Here is a 17075-nt window from a genome sequence, read left to right on the forward strand (position 1 = left end):
TAACCCTAGTTCCTCGAGGGAACGAGACGCTGCGTCTCGGTGCCATACTTCCAGCTTCCCTGCCAGCGCTTGCTTCATTCCTAGGAGCTGACGCTGGTCTCACCGCACGTGCTTTTATAGCTTCCTGGTCATTACGTCACCCGCCGTGACGTCTCGCCCATCTATTGGTCTGATTACACACGAGGTTCAGAGCCTGTCACGCTGAAGGGCGTTCCCCTAGCGTTTCCGACGCAGCGTCTCGTTCCCTCGAGGAACTAGGGTTACATACGTAACCTGAGACGTTTTCTATTTTAATATTTTTTGGAAAAATATTAATATGGTGGCAAAGCTCAGTTTTCAGCAGCCATTACTCCAGTCTTCAATGTCACGTGATCTTTCAGAAATCATTCTAACATGTCTTATTATTATCAATGTTGAAAAGAGTTGTGCTGCTTAATATTTCTGTGGAAACCATCATACTTTTTTTTTCAGAATTTCATTGATGAATAGATTTTTTTTTTTAAACATCAACCTTTATTTGAAACTGAACATTATAAACGTCTTTACTTTCACTTTTGATCAATTTCATACATCCTTGCTGGATAAAAGTATTAATTTCTTTAAAAAAAAAAATCTTACTCACCCCAAAGCCTTTGAACAGTAGTGTAGTTGTCTCTCCAGTGCAATAGACAGAGGTATTATACTTCATATCTGCAGTCTGTCACTAATGAGTTTATAATGTGTCCCATTAGAGGAATCAAGACCTGACCACCTTCTCTGAAGTGGCACGAGTCCCTAAAGGAGCAGAGTGGCTGTGGCACCCTAAGATAGTCGCTCTATACAACCGCATCCTGCAGAGCTCCGAAACAAACACAGCCACCCGCGAGGCAGCGGCAGGAGCCCTGCAGAACATCACAGCGGGCGACAGCAGGGTGAGACACCAGATCTGACACTGAACTTTTCACAACTGAATTCCATTACTCATATTTAATCTAATTTGTGAGACGTAATCATATGTTATGTCATAATCTTAATTGTAGTTGAATGTGTCACTTTTAGCACTGATTGTAATGTTCAGTGTGTTCTTAAACTTTCCTACTTATTCTGTCTGCATGTTTTTCCCATAGAATTTTTCCATTTCTCATTGTTCTCCTATACTCTTAAGAAATCTCTGTGAAATCCCCCATTTGGAGCCTTTATTTTTAAGAGTGCATGTGTCTTTGTGTTTTATCTGGCTGACAGTATAACTAATTATTCTCTGTCTCTCTTGTTTTCCTTCTCTCACCATTTTCCTGTGTTCTCTGTTAGTGGGCCTCTGTGTTGTGTCGTGTGGCGCTGGAGCAGGAGCGGATGTTGCCGGTGATTCTCGACCTGTTGCGAAGCCCCACAGATGCCGAGCTCCGTTCTCTCACGGGTCTGCTGAGGAACCTCTCCCGACACTGCAAAAACAAAGCTGATATGGGTTAGTGAATGACTTTCTGCTCCAGCTCTCTGTCTTTAATTACAACTTAATGTGTAAAACATCCCAGCCAAGATTTCAACATTCTGGCAAAGAAAATGTCTAGATCAGTAAAAACCTACATGAAGTTTTGCTCAAGGCAATAACTACGAAAAAGCTTCTGACAATCTATATTTTTCTTCTCACTTGCCAAGAGTGCGCCGGTCCCCCTCGTAGTATTAAATGGATTTCTTACACATTGTTTTTACTCCCACACATTATTTTCAGCTCCCATCAGACTCATACTTGTATCATTCCCAGTATCCGCTACCGCCCGTTTATCTCCACCCTGACCTCAGTTCTCTGCTTCACTGTAATCCACCCCCCCCGCTGGGCCACAGGGCACCTCCTTCTTCACACTACACATATATCATTCACTCTTCTTGTTTGTGTAATTCCATCTAAATTTGTTATTGCTTCCTATCCTTAGCTACCAAGGTGGTGAATATTCTGGTGAACAAACTCCCCAGTGATGGACATCAGAAAGAACCTTCTAGTGACGTGGTGGTCAACATCTGTGGGGTTCTCAACTACCTGGTTACAGGAAGCTCTCTAGCTGCGAGAGATATCACTTACTTTGATGGACTACCCAAGCTGGTCAGCATTAAGACATCTCATGACAACAGGTAAAAAAAAAAAACATTTTGAAAGAAATTAATGTGTTTATTCAGCAAGGGAGGATTGAATGGATCAAACATGAGAGTAAATACGTTTTTAATGTTACTAAAATGTTTTATTTAAAATTTATGCAGTTTATGTAAACTTTCTATTCCTCAAAGAGTCTTGGGAAAAAAATGAAAAGAGCAAGACGTACTTATATTTGAAGCTGATAATAATTGGTTACATATGGAGAAGGAGGAAAAAAAGAGCATGTCACAAATGTGAATATTTTTATTTGTGAGTAAAATCTGACCGAATCGGACCAAAACAAGGTCAAAATTGTGTATAAAATGCTGCAAATTTACTGTGATGGAGTTGAAATAATGTGGCATTTTAGGATTACACTTAACAATAAATAACTAATTTAAGTAATGCTTTACTTAAAACCCTTATGTATAATGCGTTATAAAGTTATTCATAATGAATTTTATAATGCATTGTAACACTTCATAAATAATTGTAACCAAAGTTAAAATGCATTATTGTTGTTTGTCATGTGTTTCAATGCATTATACTTTCTAAAAGTGTGTTCAGTGAATAGACAAGTATTATAATGTATCATAACTGTGGTTACAATTATTCATGAGACCATACAATGCATTATAAGGTGCATTACAAGGCATAATTACTGCATTAAACAAACTTTCATAATGCATTATACATAAGGGCTTTTAGTAAAGTGTTACCAAACGTTGTAATCAGATATTTAGGATTGAAGGTGCTAGTGTAAGAATTGTCATTTGAAAACCCATATTTGTAGTCCACTATTCAAAATATTGGTTCTTTTATGGTGCTTACAGCCCTGTTACTTTAAACCTGAAGTGAGAAAAAATATAATTTCTTTGAAGTTCAGCTGTAACCCAACTGATATGATAAGAAATCAGCAAGGTTTCTTGACATTTTCAGGCATAAATCATACTCTAAATAATCCATTTATATTGGACCTCACCTACCATCTCTCATAGCACTACTGTTGTAATATAGACTATATGCTGTTGCATTATTTAGCTGTTTAATCAAGAGCACAATGTCCCAGCATTGCTTCTCATGTTTCTCCTTCTTATTCTGTCTCAGTCCTGGGAAGCTAAAAGCCGCCAGAGCCGCCACCACCGTTCTGTCCAACATGTTTCAGTACACCAAACTTCACAAAGATTACAAACAGGTGAGTCTTAGCGTAAAACACAGCTAAAAGCACAAATGAATGTGTTACTGTTCAGAGTTGCAAGTAGTATGTGTGTGACAAAGGCCTCTTCTCTGTAATTTGATATTATATGGATACCTTACTGTATACAGACTTTGCACTGATGGGTATTGTGTGCATTTGCTTACCAAGTATCAGCCTGCTTGGCCAATGGTCAGCTGTTTTATTATGGAAAGTCAATAAAAATGGGCGGTTACAGTGTGTGAATAGCTCAGTTAAGGATACTGTAAAACTGTTCAGATGCTCTCCTATGTGATATCAGCTCTCTCAGTCAGTTATATTACTGAGTTGGAAAAATATTTACCTACAACCCGTTACTGATTACCAGACATGACTCTTCTGTGTCTCCTGTTTTTACTGTTAAAATTACTTTTCTTTTCTCATGTCTTTAACTATATTGGAGCATATTTACACAAAATGAATTTACTGTGAACACACGCCAAAAACTGATGACAAAAGAAACTATTAACAAACTCAGATAAAGTTTTTTTCCCCCCAAGACATGTCATTTAACATGGTTTTGTTGTATTAAATAGTTAAAGCCAAAAGTTACATATAGGAAGAGACCATTTGACTCATATGTGACTAACTGTAAATCCTTGTAAATGTACAGTATGATATTCAAATCTAAAGTGAATACTAAAATAAACTTGTAATGAATGTACAGAAAAAAATAACTAGATTTTGTGATCAGAATATGATTGTACAGATTATTTCAAATATATAACCCAATAAACAAAGTGAGGTGCACAGTTCTACTCATAGATATCCAAACAAAGCCCAAACAAAACTTGATTCAAAGCACGTCACAAACTGTGCAATCCAGTGATTTATTCTTCCTCGGAAGTGCTCATTGTTGCAGGCCAGTACTTTTGTTACCAAAGAGGTAATTTTTTACCAGCTCTTGCCATTTTTATGTGTTGAGTGCATCAGATGGTCAGTAAATTGACTGTGGGCGGTTCATGGGTTTGCTTGTCTGAGACTGAGACTAGTTAAAGTCTGTTGCGTGTCTGTGGTGTTCAAAATGGCTTTGGTCAGATCAGTGGTCTATCTGAACTGTGACAGTGGAATGCAGGATGTTCCATTCTTCTTTCCACTATCTAGATACAATGTACCAGTATATTTCAGCATTATATGACTACTACCGTTTATATTTAGACTGGTATACACTACTAATTTAGAATTGCTGGTAATTTCTCTTTTTCTGTTTTTAATTTTACAGAAAGGGTTCACAAAACGAGATTTCACAGATATGGCCATCTAATCTCCGTCCATGACTCAGTGCTAAACTCAGTGGACAAAATGGAATTAGACGTCCATGGGATTTTACACCAAAGTCACAAAGGGAATGCGAGCAGCATGTTTCTCTCAAACACACACACACACACACACACACACATATTGTGACCTGTAGTGGAGTGAGTGAACTCTAAAGTTTTTACTAAGTATAAATTTTAGTCAGCGGCACCTTCAAGTATTACAACATGCCGGAAAGAAATGCTTGCAGAGCACTAAGTCTAACAGACAGGCCGAGATGCACACTTGTGTGTGTGGTTGAATGGCTGAATTAATGATATGAACCCGAGGCCTATTTGAGAGAAGGCAGCTTATAGACATGAAACATTAACAGCCATTAGTTCCAGTAGCAACATGTTACTATGAAGAATTCAAAGACAAATTCATTTTCATCAGACCTGCTTATTTTACATAGTTTTGAAACGTAAGCCTGTCCAGCTTGTCCATTTTATCCCAAATATGTATTTTTATTTTGCACACAGAAATTCAGTTTATAGGCTATAATCATGAAGTCTGGAAAGAGAAATGGAAGTGAACTGGGAACTAAAATGTTGTTACAACTAAAGAAACTGATTTTGTTGGTTTTGCAATAAATATATATGCAATTTTTGCTTGCCATGTAACACTGCTGCAGGCTTTTGTGGTTGTTACAGTTACATTAGCCTTGGATTTTGAGTGCAAAAGAGATTCTAAATGACATTATATCTGAAATAAACCTTTGAAGCCTTACTCTGAAAGCACAAATATGACAAACCTGTTGCCTTTGGAAATAAATAGAAATGCATATTTGAACATTTGTATGTCATTTCCAGAGAATTTTGTAGCAAAATTATTTCCTGCCTTGTTGTGTGCCATTTGCAAAGATTAAACAAATAACCACCAATAATTTGGATGACTTTCTCAAGTCTGATGTGCAGTCAATGTTATTTTCCACCTCACACAAATATAACACATGAACTAAATTGCTTTTAATGTACTTTATATCCTTTTTCTGAATCAATCCATGTATGCATCAGAGCATATTAATAGAACACTTATGCTATCAAATATGATTATCATCAATAATAAATGATCAAATATGGTTCTGATAGTAATTATGAATGAATAAATTCATTAATGTTGAGCATACACTATATGAAGAGTTCAGATGCAAAAGCCTCTAAGTGCCATTTGAAAATTTCTTCTAAAATTAGTCTTTTTTTTTATCAGGCTCCTATGTGTAGGTTCGGTAATTTCACTTTAATGGCAGTGAATAGGTTCTTTTCATTGCCATTAAAGTGAAATAACATAAGCATAGCAGCCTGAGAAAAATACTAATTTTAGTAGAATTTTTAGCAGACGGCACTTAGAGGCACCTGAACACTTAATACACACTCTCCAGAATGGGAACTGATATAAAAAAGTCTTGTGTATGCATACTCAACTCTTTTCTTCTTCTTTTTTGGAAGGCTTCTTGAGGCTAATGGCTGACAGGTTGGAATGCATTATGGGTCAGTGTACAATTGTTGTGGTCTTTAGTTGAGTGCATGGGAATATCCTGAGCCACCACTGACCAACAGCTCTGGCCTGACTTTACTCAGAGAGACAGAGAGTTCAGTGGATGAAGACAGGGAGGGAACAGAGATGTTTGTTTTTAAAGATCATCTGCCCAGCATTTTCCTAACAGAGAAAAATTCTTAAAGACAGAAGTCAAATTCAACGCAGTTTATCCGCAAGAGGAAAATGGTAATTAAAAAGGAAGATTAAGACCTTTAATGTCTCTAGATTACAAAGGCACTTCACATTTTATGCATATCTGGTTTGAGTGGTATGAGCCAGCCAAGTATATTAGGCTGAACAGAAAAGCCCAATGCAGCCACAGAAATATGCACACATGAAATTACTCAGTTCCCCGTGTGTGACCTAGCAACACTTAGCCGTAGTTAAAAAATGTTGCCGTTTTATATAAAAAGAGTGAATGTACAAGTTCTGCTACAAGACACAGCTGGCTCATCTTTTCAAGGACTATTATTAGAAGATACGTTAAAAAGTAAGATTTATTGATATTTTAGGAAGGTTTATGAATATTTTAAGAGCAAACAACAATGAAAGAACACAAACCTCCTTCACATTCCATTTATTATTATTTCTACTATTAAATTCTTGCAAAATTATGAAGGGGAAGTAACCTAATATAGCTTATCTTAAGCAACTGACAGAATAAGACAAAACACACTGGCCAAAAGAAACTATGTGATCTCTGTGCAACACAAGTACTCATTCTTCGTCTGAAGCAACTCAGCAGTGACACCTTAAGGAGGAAAAAATGCTGACAGTTTTATTTCAACTTCAGCATTTATTTCACCCCATTACTTCATTTCTGGAACATAATTAATGAATACATCAAAAATACAATATCAAAATATATTTATATTTAATGAGAAAGACAGCTGTTTAGAAAAGCCATGGACAGCATTGTAAAGAGCATATCACACACAGGCATAACTTCCCGTATTTTTCCTTTATGTCACATTCAGGTCTTTGGATTTACATAAAAAGTCAGTGAAGCCAAAGATTGTTTGAATTTATCAACACCAAAATATATAAATATATCCTGTTAAAATAGTCTTCTAGTCAACATAAATCATCGTAAAAGAACATTTTGGCAACTAAATTAATGGATACTTTTAGGCTTGTTTCATACTAAATAAAAAAAAATGCATCAACTGTCTGATTTTACATTTTCACAGTTATTTTTTTAAAAAGGTTAATTTTCTTTCCTTGCTCAGAAACAATTCATTTATGATACAACCAAAAATGTATGGTGAATCCCTCTGAAGCGGAGCAAATATGACTCATCCTGAAGGAAAACTGTAAACTGCAAAGAGAACAAAGCTCCAATAATGGCTCTTAAAGTAGTGAAGAGATATGTCTCACGTATGGATACAAGTGAGATAATGATCTCAAATACAGAAATCTTCCTTGTGTAAAGTCTTATTGTGCACACGGAAGGCAGGTTTTCAAATCTCTGATATAAAAGAATCTGGTCTGAACCTTCAACGTTCACACCTCAGTGGATCTGCTGTTATACATTGCAGTTGCTTCCCTGTTAGAGACAGAAAAACAAGAACAGTTAATAAGCATCACAGAGAGGCTTCGAACTGGACTTCTGAATTTTTTTATATAACTTTACAACAAATGCAAAGCAGCAAGAACGAGTTATCTATATCTCAGTCTTACTCAAGTAGACTTACTCGAGTTCCTTTTTCAGTCTTCTCAGTTTGTCGTCTAGCCTGTCATTTTTCACTCTGATGGGACTGTCAGGTATAAACCAGGCTGCAATAAACTTGCACATCACCACTACATGCTGAGCAGAGAGAGAAGCACAGAAGAGCTCAGACAATGTTTAACCAAAAATGATACAATAAATACAATAAAACAGAAAGTGAAGTTGAATAGCTCTAATATTTGTACCTCGAACAGAACAACAAAGGCAAAGCGAAGTGCCAGAATGAGCCAAAACTGAGAGGTGAGACTCTGGTCTTCATCACTGCGGTAGTCTTTGTAACTGTAAAATACACAATACACATTCAATGCACATGAAGCATTTCCCATATTAGCCCGTATGAACAAAGCAATAAAGTTCATCTGCATGATTAAAAGGTACATTAAAACCAACAAAACAAGTGTCACCTGCACTGCGTAATATTATATCCTTTCTCTATCAAGTCCTTGAAGTCTTTTTTGACGTACACATTGGACATGAATGCTGTTGTCAGAGTGTTGTTGATATATCCTGTCATACAGCTGTCAAGACAAAATAAATGTACTCATTACAGGAGAAATCTAGTGCCATATATGCTTAAACAAATCAACAAACAAACTTTTTGATTTTACACTTTTTTTTGCCAATAAACTGTGGTGAGATGAAAAGGTGGGGGGGGGGGCAGTTTATTTGGTTTCCTACTCACTCCAGGCTTGTACTATTGCTGGTAGCACAAGGTCCGTAATGGTAACGATACACCAGACGGGGTATGAAGTCAGAGGAAATCCCAATCACTAGTCCATTAGCAATGACAGCCATCACCCCAACAGCTTCTAATATTCTAGTCCACACACCTGTCAGAGGAGAATAAACGGCACATTATGTTTACTTGATGCTGAAAACTGACATACATGTCATCATCTACACAAATACAGTAGCTATTCACCGATGTCATTTGTCTTTTTGGGCACTAGGCGGCGCTCAAGGCTGACCATCTTGATGGCATCCAGTCTGATCTCAAATATGTTATTGATAAGGGCCAATAAGGGAGCCAGAGGGAACGCAGCCACAAAGATGGTGGTGAAACTGAACTGAAGAACTAATGACACAGAGAACAGTATATGTTAGTGGAAGATATTTTAGCATGGGAACATTACCACAAAAAATCAAACGTGGCTTTACTGTAAAGATTACTCAAACAAATGTCAAAATTAGTGCTGTCAAACGATTAATCGCATCCAAAATAAACGTTTTTTTTTCACATAGTATATGTGTGTATACTGTGTATATTTATTATGTATATATAAATACAAACACATGCATGTATATATTTAAGAAAAATATGTTACGTTTATATATTAAATATATTTTTATATAATATAAATTATATTGATATAAATATATACATGTAAATATTTTCAAAATATATACTGTATGTGTGTGTATTTATATATACATAATAAATATACACAGCACACACAGATATATTATGTAAATAAAAACTTTTATTTTGGATGCGATTAATCGCGATTAATCGTTTGACAGCACTAGAATATAAACTAAAACATATAAAAAGATGTTATCAGTAAGTCAGCGGTACTGTAAAACTAGTTTGTACTGAAGGCAGGTAACCTAGAAAGATACCAACCCATTTCCAAAAACTCATTAAACAAGCTGAAAGCATTAACATCATTCAGGTCGTAGTTTTCCATCCAGTTACGAAGCTTGCAGAGGTCACATGGGTCGAAGTTGCCCTCCTCCTCTCGACATGCCTTCCGATAACAGTTACCACACTTTCTGCGCATCGTCTTGGCTTTCGTCCGCTTAAAACACAGCTTTAGCCAGCTGCGGCCACCAACAAAGAAAACGAAGCAGAGACAGAAAATGAGAGAGAAATCCAAATAAATACTGTTTGTTTTTTTTATCTGGAAAAATATGAAGATTTTATCTTATTTGGTTTTAGTGCATACAGTATTTTAGAAAACACTTACGGCACTGTGAACTCAAATATGTTGTTGATTGTTTGTTTGAGCAACAGAATAACAGCCATCTGGATGAAGAGATCTGTAAGGCAGCCACTTGGATGACACTAAATCACAGAATTTTTTTGTTTGCAATTAGATTCACACTTTGACTAAAAGTGTCTGACAAATGCATAAATATAGCTAAATATGCATTTCGAAATATAAATGTAATATAAAATAAAACTGGCATGACATACCTCTTCAAGTCTCCATTTCCCTGCAATTCGAACATAGTTTCCCGGATAGCCATTGATCCTAAGTACAGCATAAAGAGACGCTTTGAATAGTCTGCCATGCACAAGAGAAAATAACTACAAAAGCATACACACAATTACCTTCCTAGAAAGAATGCCACATAAAATAGAGATGAGAAGAGAGTAAAGAATTGAAATGTGAACATCTTCACTGTGAAGCTCTTCTCTGTGGCTGCAAAGGAGCGGGGTTTTTCTGAAAATAAACAGGTATTACTATATTTTAAGACAGGTAGTTTGTCAGTTTATTATTAATGTAATCGATTTCATGCTAACAACATTTAATACCCACCGAACTCACACAGTTTGAAGGCCACAATTTTGTTGACCTGAAAAGAAATGAATCTATTATTTTCTTCCAAGCAATTTCTTTCCTCATTGGACAGTTTATCTAGCAGTACTTACCCGAGTCATGACCTGAATAGTAATGTAGTGCAGCACTGCTCCAGATAACATGGCTATTGTGGAGGAATGATCACACAGAAATTGCCACGTGCTTTGGGACAACAATATTGCAGTTAAAACACGGCAGATGACCAGAGCATGGGTCAGACCTATGATCACCACCAGCTGAACACAATGAAGATAAATTATTATTTGTTACATGGTTTGTTTGGATGTGTAAGTAGTAAGTGAAAGTTTCTCACCACTAATGTGACCAAAAGAAGCACCACGATGCTGCGCAGGTAGGAATGTCTGAACTCTTTTGGCTTACACTTGGGGTTATTTACGATCTCCAAAATCAATTCTTCCTGTGCATAGACCAAGTTATTTGGCTCCATTAGAAGATGCACCTTAAATATGCTAAAAGTGATGATGAGGAAAAAAGTAATAACCCTTACCTCCTCCTCGCACCAGTCAAACACTTTCCACTTTGACACATGCAGAGCTCGATGTCTCTTCCACAGCTCCAAGAACAGGGTTGCTAGTCAAACAACATCACAGTACTTCAACATCTATGTCATATCGCATAGAAATATGGATTTCATTTTTGCTAAATGGCAAAAACTCACCCCAAATTGCCATGAACATGGCAAAAGCCACCGTCCCTTCATTGTCGAATAGTTGGCTCACCTGTTTGTAAGCATTTACTTTGTTAACACAACTAGTCAAGAACACACAGAGAAGCACTGGCAGATAATAGTGCCATTTATTTTGAATACACACTACTGTTCAAACGTTTGGGTTAGTAAGATTTCTTTTTGAAAGAAATGAACACTTTTACTTAGTAAATATGTACTACAAATAACAATGACATTTACAATGACATATGAAAATATTTCTTATTCAAATATATGCTGTTCTTTTGAACTTTCTATTTATCAAAGAATTCTGAAAAAAAATGATGGTTTATACAAAATTATTAAGCACCACAACTGTTTCCAAATCAACATATCAGAATGATTTCTGAAGGATCATGTGACACTGAAGACTAGAGTAATGACTGGTGAAAATTCAACTTTGCTGTCATAAAAAAAATATTAAAATAGAAAACATTTGTTTTAAATTGCAATATTATCTCACAGTATTAGAGTTTTAACGGTATTTTCGATCTTATAAATGCAGACTTGGTGATCATAAGAGACTTCTTTCAAAAACATTCAAAACCCTTACCAACCGCTATCTTTTAAATGATAGTGTACAACAATATTCAGCACTTTTCAACACTATTAACTGTTGTATATGATATACAACAATTAAAGGGTTAGTTCACCCAAAAATGAAAATTCTGTCATTAATTACTCACCCTCGTGTTGTTCGAAACCCGTAAGACCTTCGTTCATCTTCGGAACACAATTTAAGATATTTTTGATGAAATATGAGGGCTCTCTGACCCTCCCATAGACAGCAAGGTAACTACCACGTTCAAGGTCCAGAAAAGTGGCGTGTGGCGGCGCTGACCCAGATCCGGCGTCATGGCGTCATCACACCGGATCTGGGTCAGCGCCACCACACGCTCGCGTCATGATACTGTCGTGAACACGCGTCCAAAGTGACGCAGTAGAGACGAAAATGTGGAATAAAGTAGTTATTTTTGTTTTCTTTGCGCAAAAAAGTATTCTCGTAGCTTCGTAACTTTACAGTTGAACCACTGATGTCACACGGACTACTTTGTCGATCATCTTGGTACTTTTCTGGACCTTGAACGTGGTAGTTACCTTGCTGTCTATGGGAGGGTCAGAGAGCCCTCAGATTTCATCAAAAAATATCTGAAATTGTGTTCCGAAGATGAACGAAGGTCTAACAGGTTTGGAACAACACGAGGGTGAGTAATTAATGACAGAATTTTCATTTTTGGGTGAACTAACCCTTTAATAGTGTTGAAAAGTGCTGAATTATAATTAAACAGTGACTTGTTTATTCACTGACCTTGGCATATGTACAGGTGTCAGACAGGTCCCACACGCTGCATCTTATGTCACATCTTGGGCACATGATGATGTTGGAGTCACAGACTTCATGACTGTAAGAACACACCACAATACACAAACACCAACAGCGATTTAGAGAGAATTGGGTGTACATTCAAATCAGATTAGTCTGACTGAATTTGATCTGTCATCTGTCTCTACACCTCAACACTCACGTGAATCTGTTTGCTCTAAATATACTCACATGAGCGGACTTGTATTGAAGAAGGCAAGGCCGTACAAGAACACAACAATACCAATAACAGCTGCAGGGACGAGCATGCGTGTGTACCAGCCCAGCCACAGGTAATACAGTGCCACTTTCTCCCCGAAATAGTCCCTAAAAGTTACATGCATACAGTTAAAAAAATATGATCCAGAGACAGAGAACAAGATAAAACAAGGAGTACTTACTTGATATCAGTGACAGGCTGTTGAAAAAGCTTCATTACTGCCAACCAGCTTGCCCACTTCTTCTTTAGTTTTTTCTGCTCTTTTTTCTGAAGAGACAAGTCAACAATGTTTAACACAACCTTTTAGAATAAAAAGCTCAGCTATTTATTTTATGATTCGTTTGGCTACAGTGTAGATGAATATAACAAATAAGGGCTTAAAGACATTTACCTCATGCAGACAGAAGATGGACTCAAAAGCACCTTGACACAACAGGTCCCTAAGGCCCTCTTACAGAGTAAAATAGTGGATAGAGACATTGATAATTATTAGACTCAGTTTTTGTCCCTTTCTAATATTTCTTAAAACAAATTGAACATGAATGGGTGTTTATATTTATATCTGAGGCCTTTTAATATGTGCTTAGGCAAATGTAAACACATTTAGATTCAATTTAGTTTTAAATTACACCCATTTAATGTATAGCTTTTTTTATACAAAGTTTTTGAAAGGTTTAATGATGAAAAGAAAATCTTAAAACATTAAAACAAATCTTAATGACCCCAAACTATCAAAAGGTAGTGTAAATTCTTAGTTTCAGGTTCAGAATGAGACAAGACAACAATGGGAAAAAAAAGATGAACTGAAAGTGAAAATGAAAGACAGAGAGAGGAAAAATGTACCTCCTGATCCTATAAAGGTATTGTTCAAGACAAAGTGGACAATCCTGATTCTATGAAACATGGAAATAGAAACTCATTACAAAAGCTTTGAATGGAAAAACAGATTTCAAATGCATAATTACTGTGACCCTCACCTGGTGCACAATGAGACGGACAAGTCACACTTTTGCTCTCCACTCCAGTTACAGGCATCAGACACCTTTAGTAAGTACTTGTACTTTGCAAAAATCTCCTCAGGTGCACAGACACCGAAGAACACCTTTCCAGCATCTTCAATTCTCTGTTCAACAGAAATGAGAGCCTTAAGTAAGAACATTTTAAAAGCTGAAAAAATTTAACTGAAAGACGCAACACTAATGTGTGTGACGGTGACATAACATACAGTCACTTTAATGTTCTTCTGTTTCAGTTCGCAGATAAAGGCATCCTGCTTCTTGAAGATTCGGTCCTCCATGTCCTCCACTTTATCAGCCACCAGGACATAGTCATATAATCGAGGAAGGTACAAGTTACGCTGAATGAAACAAAAGCAGAAACAACTAGGTTAAAGGGGTCATATGATGCGATTTCAAGTTTTCCTTTCTTTTAAGACAGAGAGAATCTAGCAGCAGACATGCTATTTTTCTGGGAATATCAATTATCGATCAGATGACTGTATTATTGCTGACTGTTGGTTTTGTGTCGGTATTTGTGTCTGTGACTGTCACTTGGTTTTCTCAGGAAGTTTAGGTCATGCAAGGCAAGTGGTGATGTGAATGTGGCATTATGACCATAGTGTGGTAATTTTATCATGTGCTTTGCATGTGTACTACTTATCATAACTGAACATGTGCTAATGTAAAAATATCACTGTGTGTGGTGACTGTTGTATTGAAGCCAGTTGGTCAACAAATGCACAAAAACACATGTGGCATGGTTTCTTTTCATACCTGTGATGGAAGTAAAGGCTCATTTCCATTGTCAAGCTCATGCAAAGCCACATCTTCCTGCAATACACAGGAATGACAAAGAATAAGTAAAGAACACTTTATATGCATAAATATGTGAACTCCCTCAGTCTGAATCAGAATTCTACATCTGCTGCCACTGTCCCTCATGTATTGTGGACAGCAGAAGACTTCTGTATGTACTTAAAATTAATCAACCCAATATCTTTTAACTGACATACTGTAAAGGAAAATGTGCATAATGCAAATTGACATTTGTTTGTGAAGCCAGCCTTATCTCAATTGAAACGCAAATGTCTAACCCATCCTCATGCAAGTTATTACAGTGACAGCTGAACAGTAATACTTAATGACTAACCTTTATACTATAAAAAGCAAACTGACCATATTATAACAGTGGGATCCTTTTTTTTTTACAATGAAGATTTTTGCTCACATTGCTCACATTTAAAAAAAATAATTAAATTAGTATAAATCAATTTTACTAGCCGTGTCAGGTTTTTGGATCCAAGTGTATCTGGACTTCAGTGGAGCTTATTTACGGTCTTTCAGAAACCATGTGTTTGTGAAAAAATGGGATGTGAATTATATTATAGGATTATGCATATCATTTATAACGTCAAAGGACATGAAACAAATAATCTATGTAAAAAAAAAAAATCAGAACTTTTTTTTCATAAAATAACTTCTTGTGGCAGCTAGCGTTTTAAAGCTTTATTTCTTCTTTCTGTTCTATATTTTACGTTCTGTTTGACAGAAGCTATTACTGCTGGTATGACTACAGGTCTAGACATGTCATTGGGTAACCTTTTATAATACTACAACAATTGTCTGAGTGTGTGTCGGAAAGACAGAAACACTGAGGAATCACTAAGAACGTGGATTTTGATTCTTCACCTCTGCCTTACATAATCATTAACTAAAGCCACGATAATTAAAGTATGTTTCTTGCTCTAAGACATTTAAAGCAGCACAGCCTCAAGACAAATAACCTGTTCAACTACAACAACACCATTATTCATTCAGATTTTGCATACATTTTACGCAATACGAACACATCATGATCATTTTACTCAAAATCTCACAACATCCATTAACAATGAGTCTAAAACATCTAATCCATAAAATAAATAAATAAATAACTATATTTTTTTTAGCAAGTGAATGAGCTGAGTAAAACATGAGAGTTCACAAACATTGTAGTGTACAGTATGTTTACAGTCACATCAAAGCCTCTTTTCTGAAGCATACACCTGAAAGTTCTCAGCAACAAGATGTTCAGGTCCGGTGAGTGTTCCTCAGAAAAGTTTGTCATCTTCTGAGGACATCAATCCCTCCTAAATAACACTGTTATATCTTTATGAAATAACTACATTACACACATTTTCATAATTCAAACGAGACAGTTATTTTACATCCCAGTACACAGTCATTCACGAAGGAAAAATATATAGTTATAACAGGTTTTGTCTTGCTTGACAGAAGACTGTAAACAACTACTTTAAACAGTGCTATGGGATACACTGTTACTGTAAATTGCCTCTCTATATATTGTGTAACATATTGTTTCAGTAGGCCTAAGAGTAGCCAATGATGTTTACGACAGGGTGAGTGCAACACAGAAACTGCTTCTACTGTACTGAAAATTATATATTTAAGGGTATATTATAAATTATATATTTACGGGTATTTAAAGCATACCGCATATTTTTCATTCTAAATAGCTCTATCTAGTCAGAAAACAGCACTAGTCTTTTCTCTTCACATGAACGATCAAAAGTCTCTCATTGACCAATTAAGTGAATAAACACTTGACTTCAAGATCAATCACAGAGACAGGCCTTTACCTATGCATCTTCGAAACCTGCAATACACACACACACTGTACCTCTCGATCAGTGAAGAACATCCTCATCAAAGTTCCCAAAGCAGATCAGTTAAGCAGGCTATAGGCAGACTAACGTCGGTGTCTCCTCTTTTATCCTCACATAGCCGAGGACCAGCTCTAACTAATGCAATAAATTAAATCTAACTGAGAGCGATCGAAATCAGTGTTGACTTCCGCATTTTCATGTTTAAGAGATCCGCAAGCACGACGGTATGCTCGTGCCATTTACCTTTACAGGTGAGACCACATACGTCATCGCTTTCTGTTGAAGGGAGGGGCTGAGGCTTCTTTACTGTCGATACACACATATTATTACTGATAAAGATCGCAACTCAACTTAGCCTTCTCCTTAAAGGGGTCATATGATGATAATAAAATAATAAAAAGAACATTATTTTGTGTATTTGGTGTAATGAAATGTGTTTATGCGGTTTAAAGTTAAAAAAACATTATTTTCCATATACTGTACATTATTGTTTCTCCTCTATGCCCCGCCTTTTTTGAAACGCGAATTTTTACAAAACTCATTGGTCTGAAAGGCGAGGTGTGCTCTGATTGGCCAGCTATCCAGTGCGTTGTGATTGGCTGAATACCTCAAGC

General features: G+C 36.4%; 2 protein-coding genes across 3 annotated transcripts in view; one reads left to right on the top strand and one right to left on the bottom strand.

The window, feature by feature from the left end:
- Positions 1 to 5517, top strand: part of LOC107663976 (plakophilin-3-like) — a 20540-nt gene extending 15023 nt beyond the window's left edge. For both annotated transcript variants that reach the window (XM_016454417.1, XM_016454416.1), the window contains 5 exons: positions 732 to 911; positions 1288 to 1441; positions 1908 to 2103; positions 3212 to 3299; positions 4561 to 5517. In XM_016454417.1, the coding sequence (XP_016309903.1) occupies positions 732 to 911; positions 1288 to 1441; positions 1908 to 2103; positions 3212 to 3299; positions 4561 to 4602 (660 nt within the window). In that variant the 3' untranslated portion in view covers positions 4603 to 5517. The remainder of the gene's footprint in view (positions 1 to 731; positions 912 to 1287; positions 1442 to 1907; positions 2104 to 3211; positions 3300 to 4560) is intronic.
- Positions 5518 to 7030: 1513 nt separating this feature from the next.
- On the bottom strand, positions 7031 to 16694 carry LOC107663986 (anoctamin-9-like). Its single transcript, XM_016454430.1, has 24 exons — positions 16476 to 16694; positions 14570 to 14626; positions 14023 to 14154; positions 13775 to 13920; positions 13641 to 13690; positions 13189 to 13247; positions 12979 to 13064; positions 12770 to 12904; positions 12524 to 12617; positions 11167 to 11227; positions 10996 to 11078; positions 10801 to 10905; positions 10559 to 10723; positions 10446 to 10482; positions 10238 to 10349; positions 10100 to 10157; positions 9870 to 9967; positions 9527 to 9723; positions 8825 to 8977; positions 8585 to 8732; positions 8307 to 8420; positions 8088 to 8181; positions 7868 to 7980; positions 7031 to 7719 (listed from the first exon to the last, which is right to left on the bottom strand). The coding sequence occupies exons 1-24, from the start codon at positions 16500 to 16502 to the stop codon at positions 7677 to 7679; spliced, it is 2367 nt and encodes a 788-aa protein (XP_016309916.1). The 5' UTR covers positions 16503 to 16694; the 3' UTR covers positions 7031 to 7676.
- Positions 16695 to 17075: the final 381 nt, after the last annotated feature.

This window comes from Sinocyclocheilus anshuiensis, unplaced genomic scaffold (assembly GCF_001515605.1).
Source record: "Sinocyclocheilus anshuiensis isolate Anshui unplaced genomic scaffold, SAMN03320099.WGS_v1.1 scaffold2129, whole genome shotgun sequence".
Lineage (NCBI taxonomy): Eukaryota > Metazoa > Chordata > Actinopteri > Cypriniformes > Cyprinidae > Sinocyclocheilus > Sinocyclocheilus anshuiensis.

Excerpts from the sequence above, each read along its gene's own strand:
- LOC107663986 (XM_016454430.1), bottom strand. The coding sequence starts at position 16,502 with ATGAGGATGTTCTTCACTGATCGAGAG. Across the intron at positions 13,691-13,774 it reads TCCGTCTCATTGTGCACCAG|AATCAGGATTGTCCACTTTG; the intron begins GTGAGGGTCACA and ends CATGTTTCATAG. Across the intron at positions 10,724-10,800 it reads TTCTTTTGGTCACATTAGTG|CTGGTGGTGATCATAGGTCT; the intron begins GTGAGAAACTTT and ends CATTGTGTTCAG.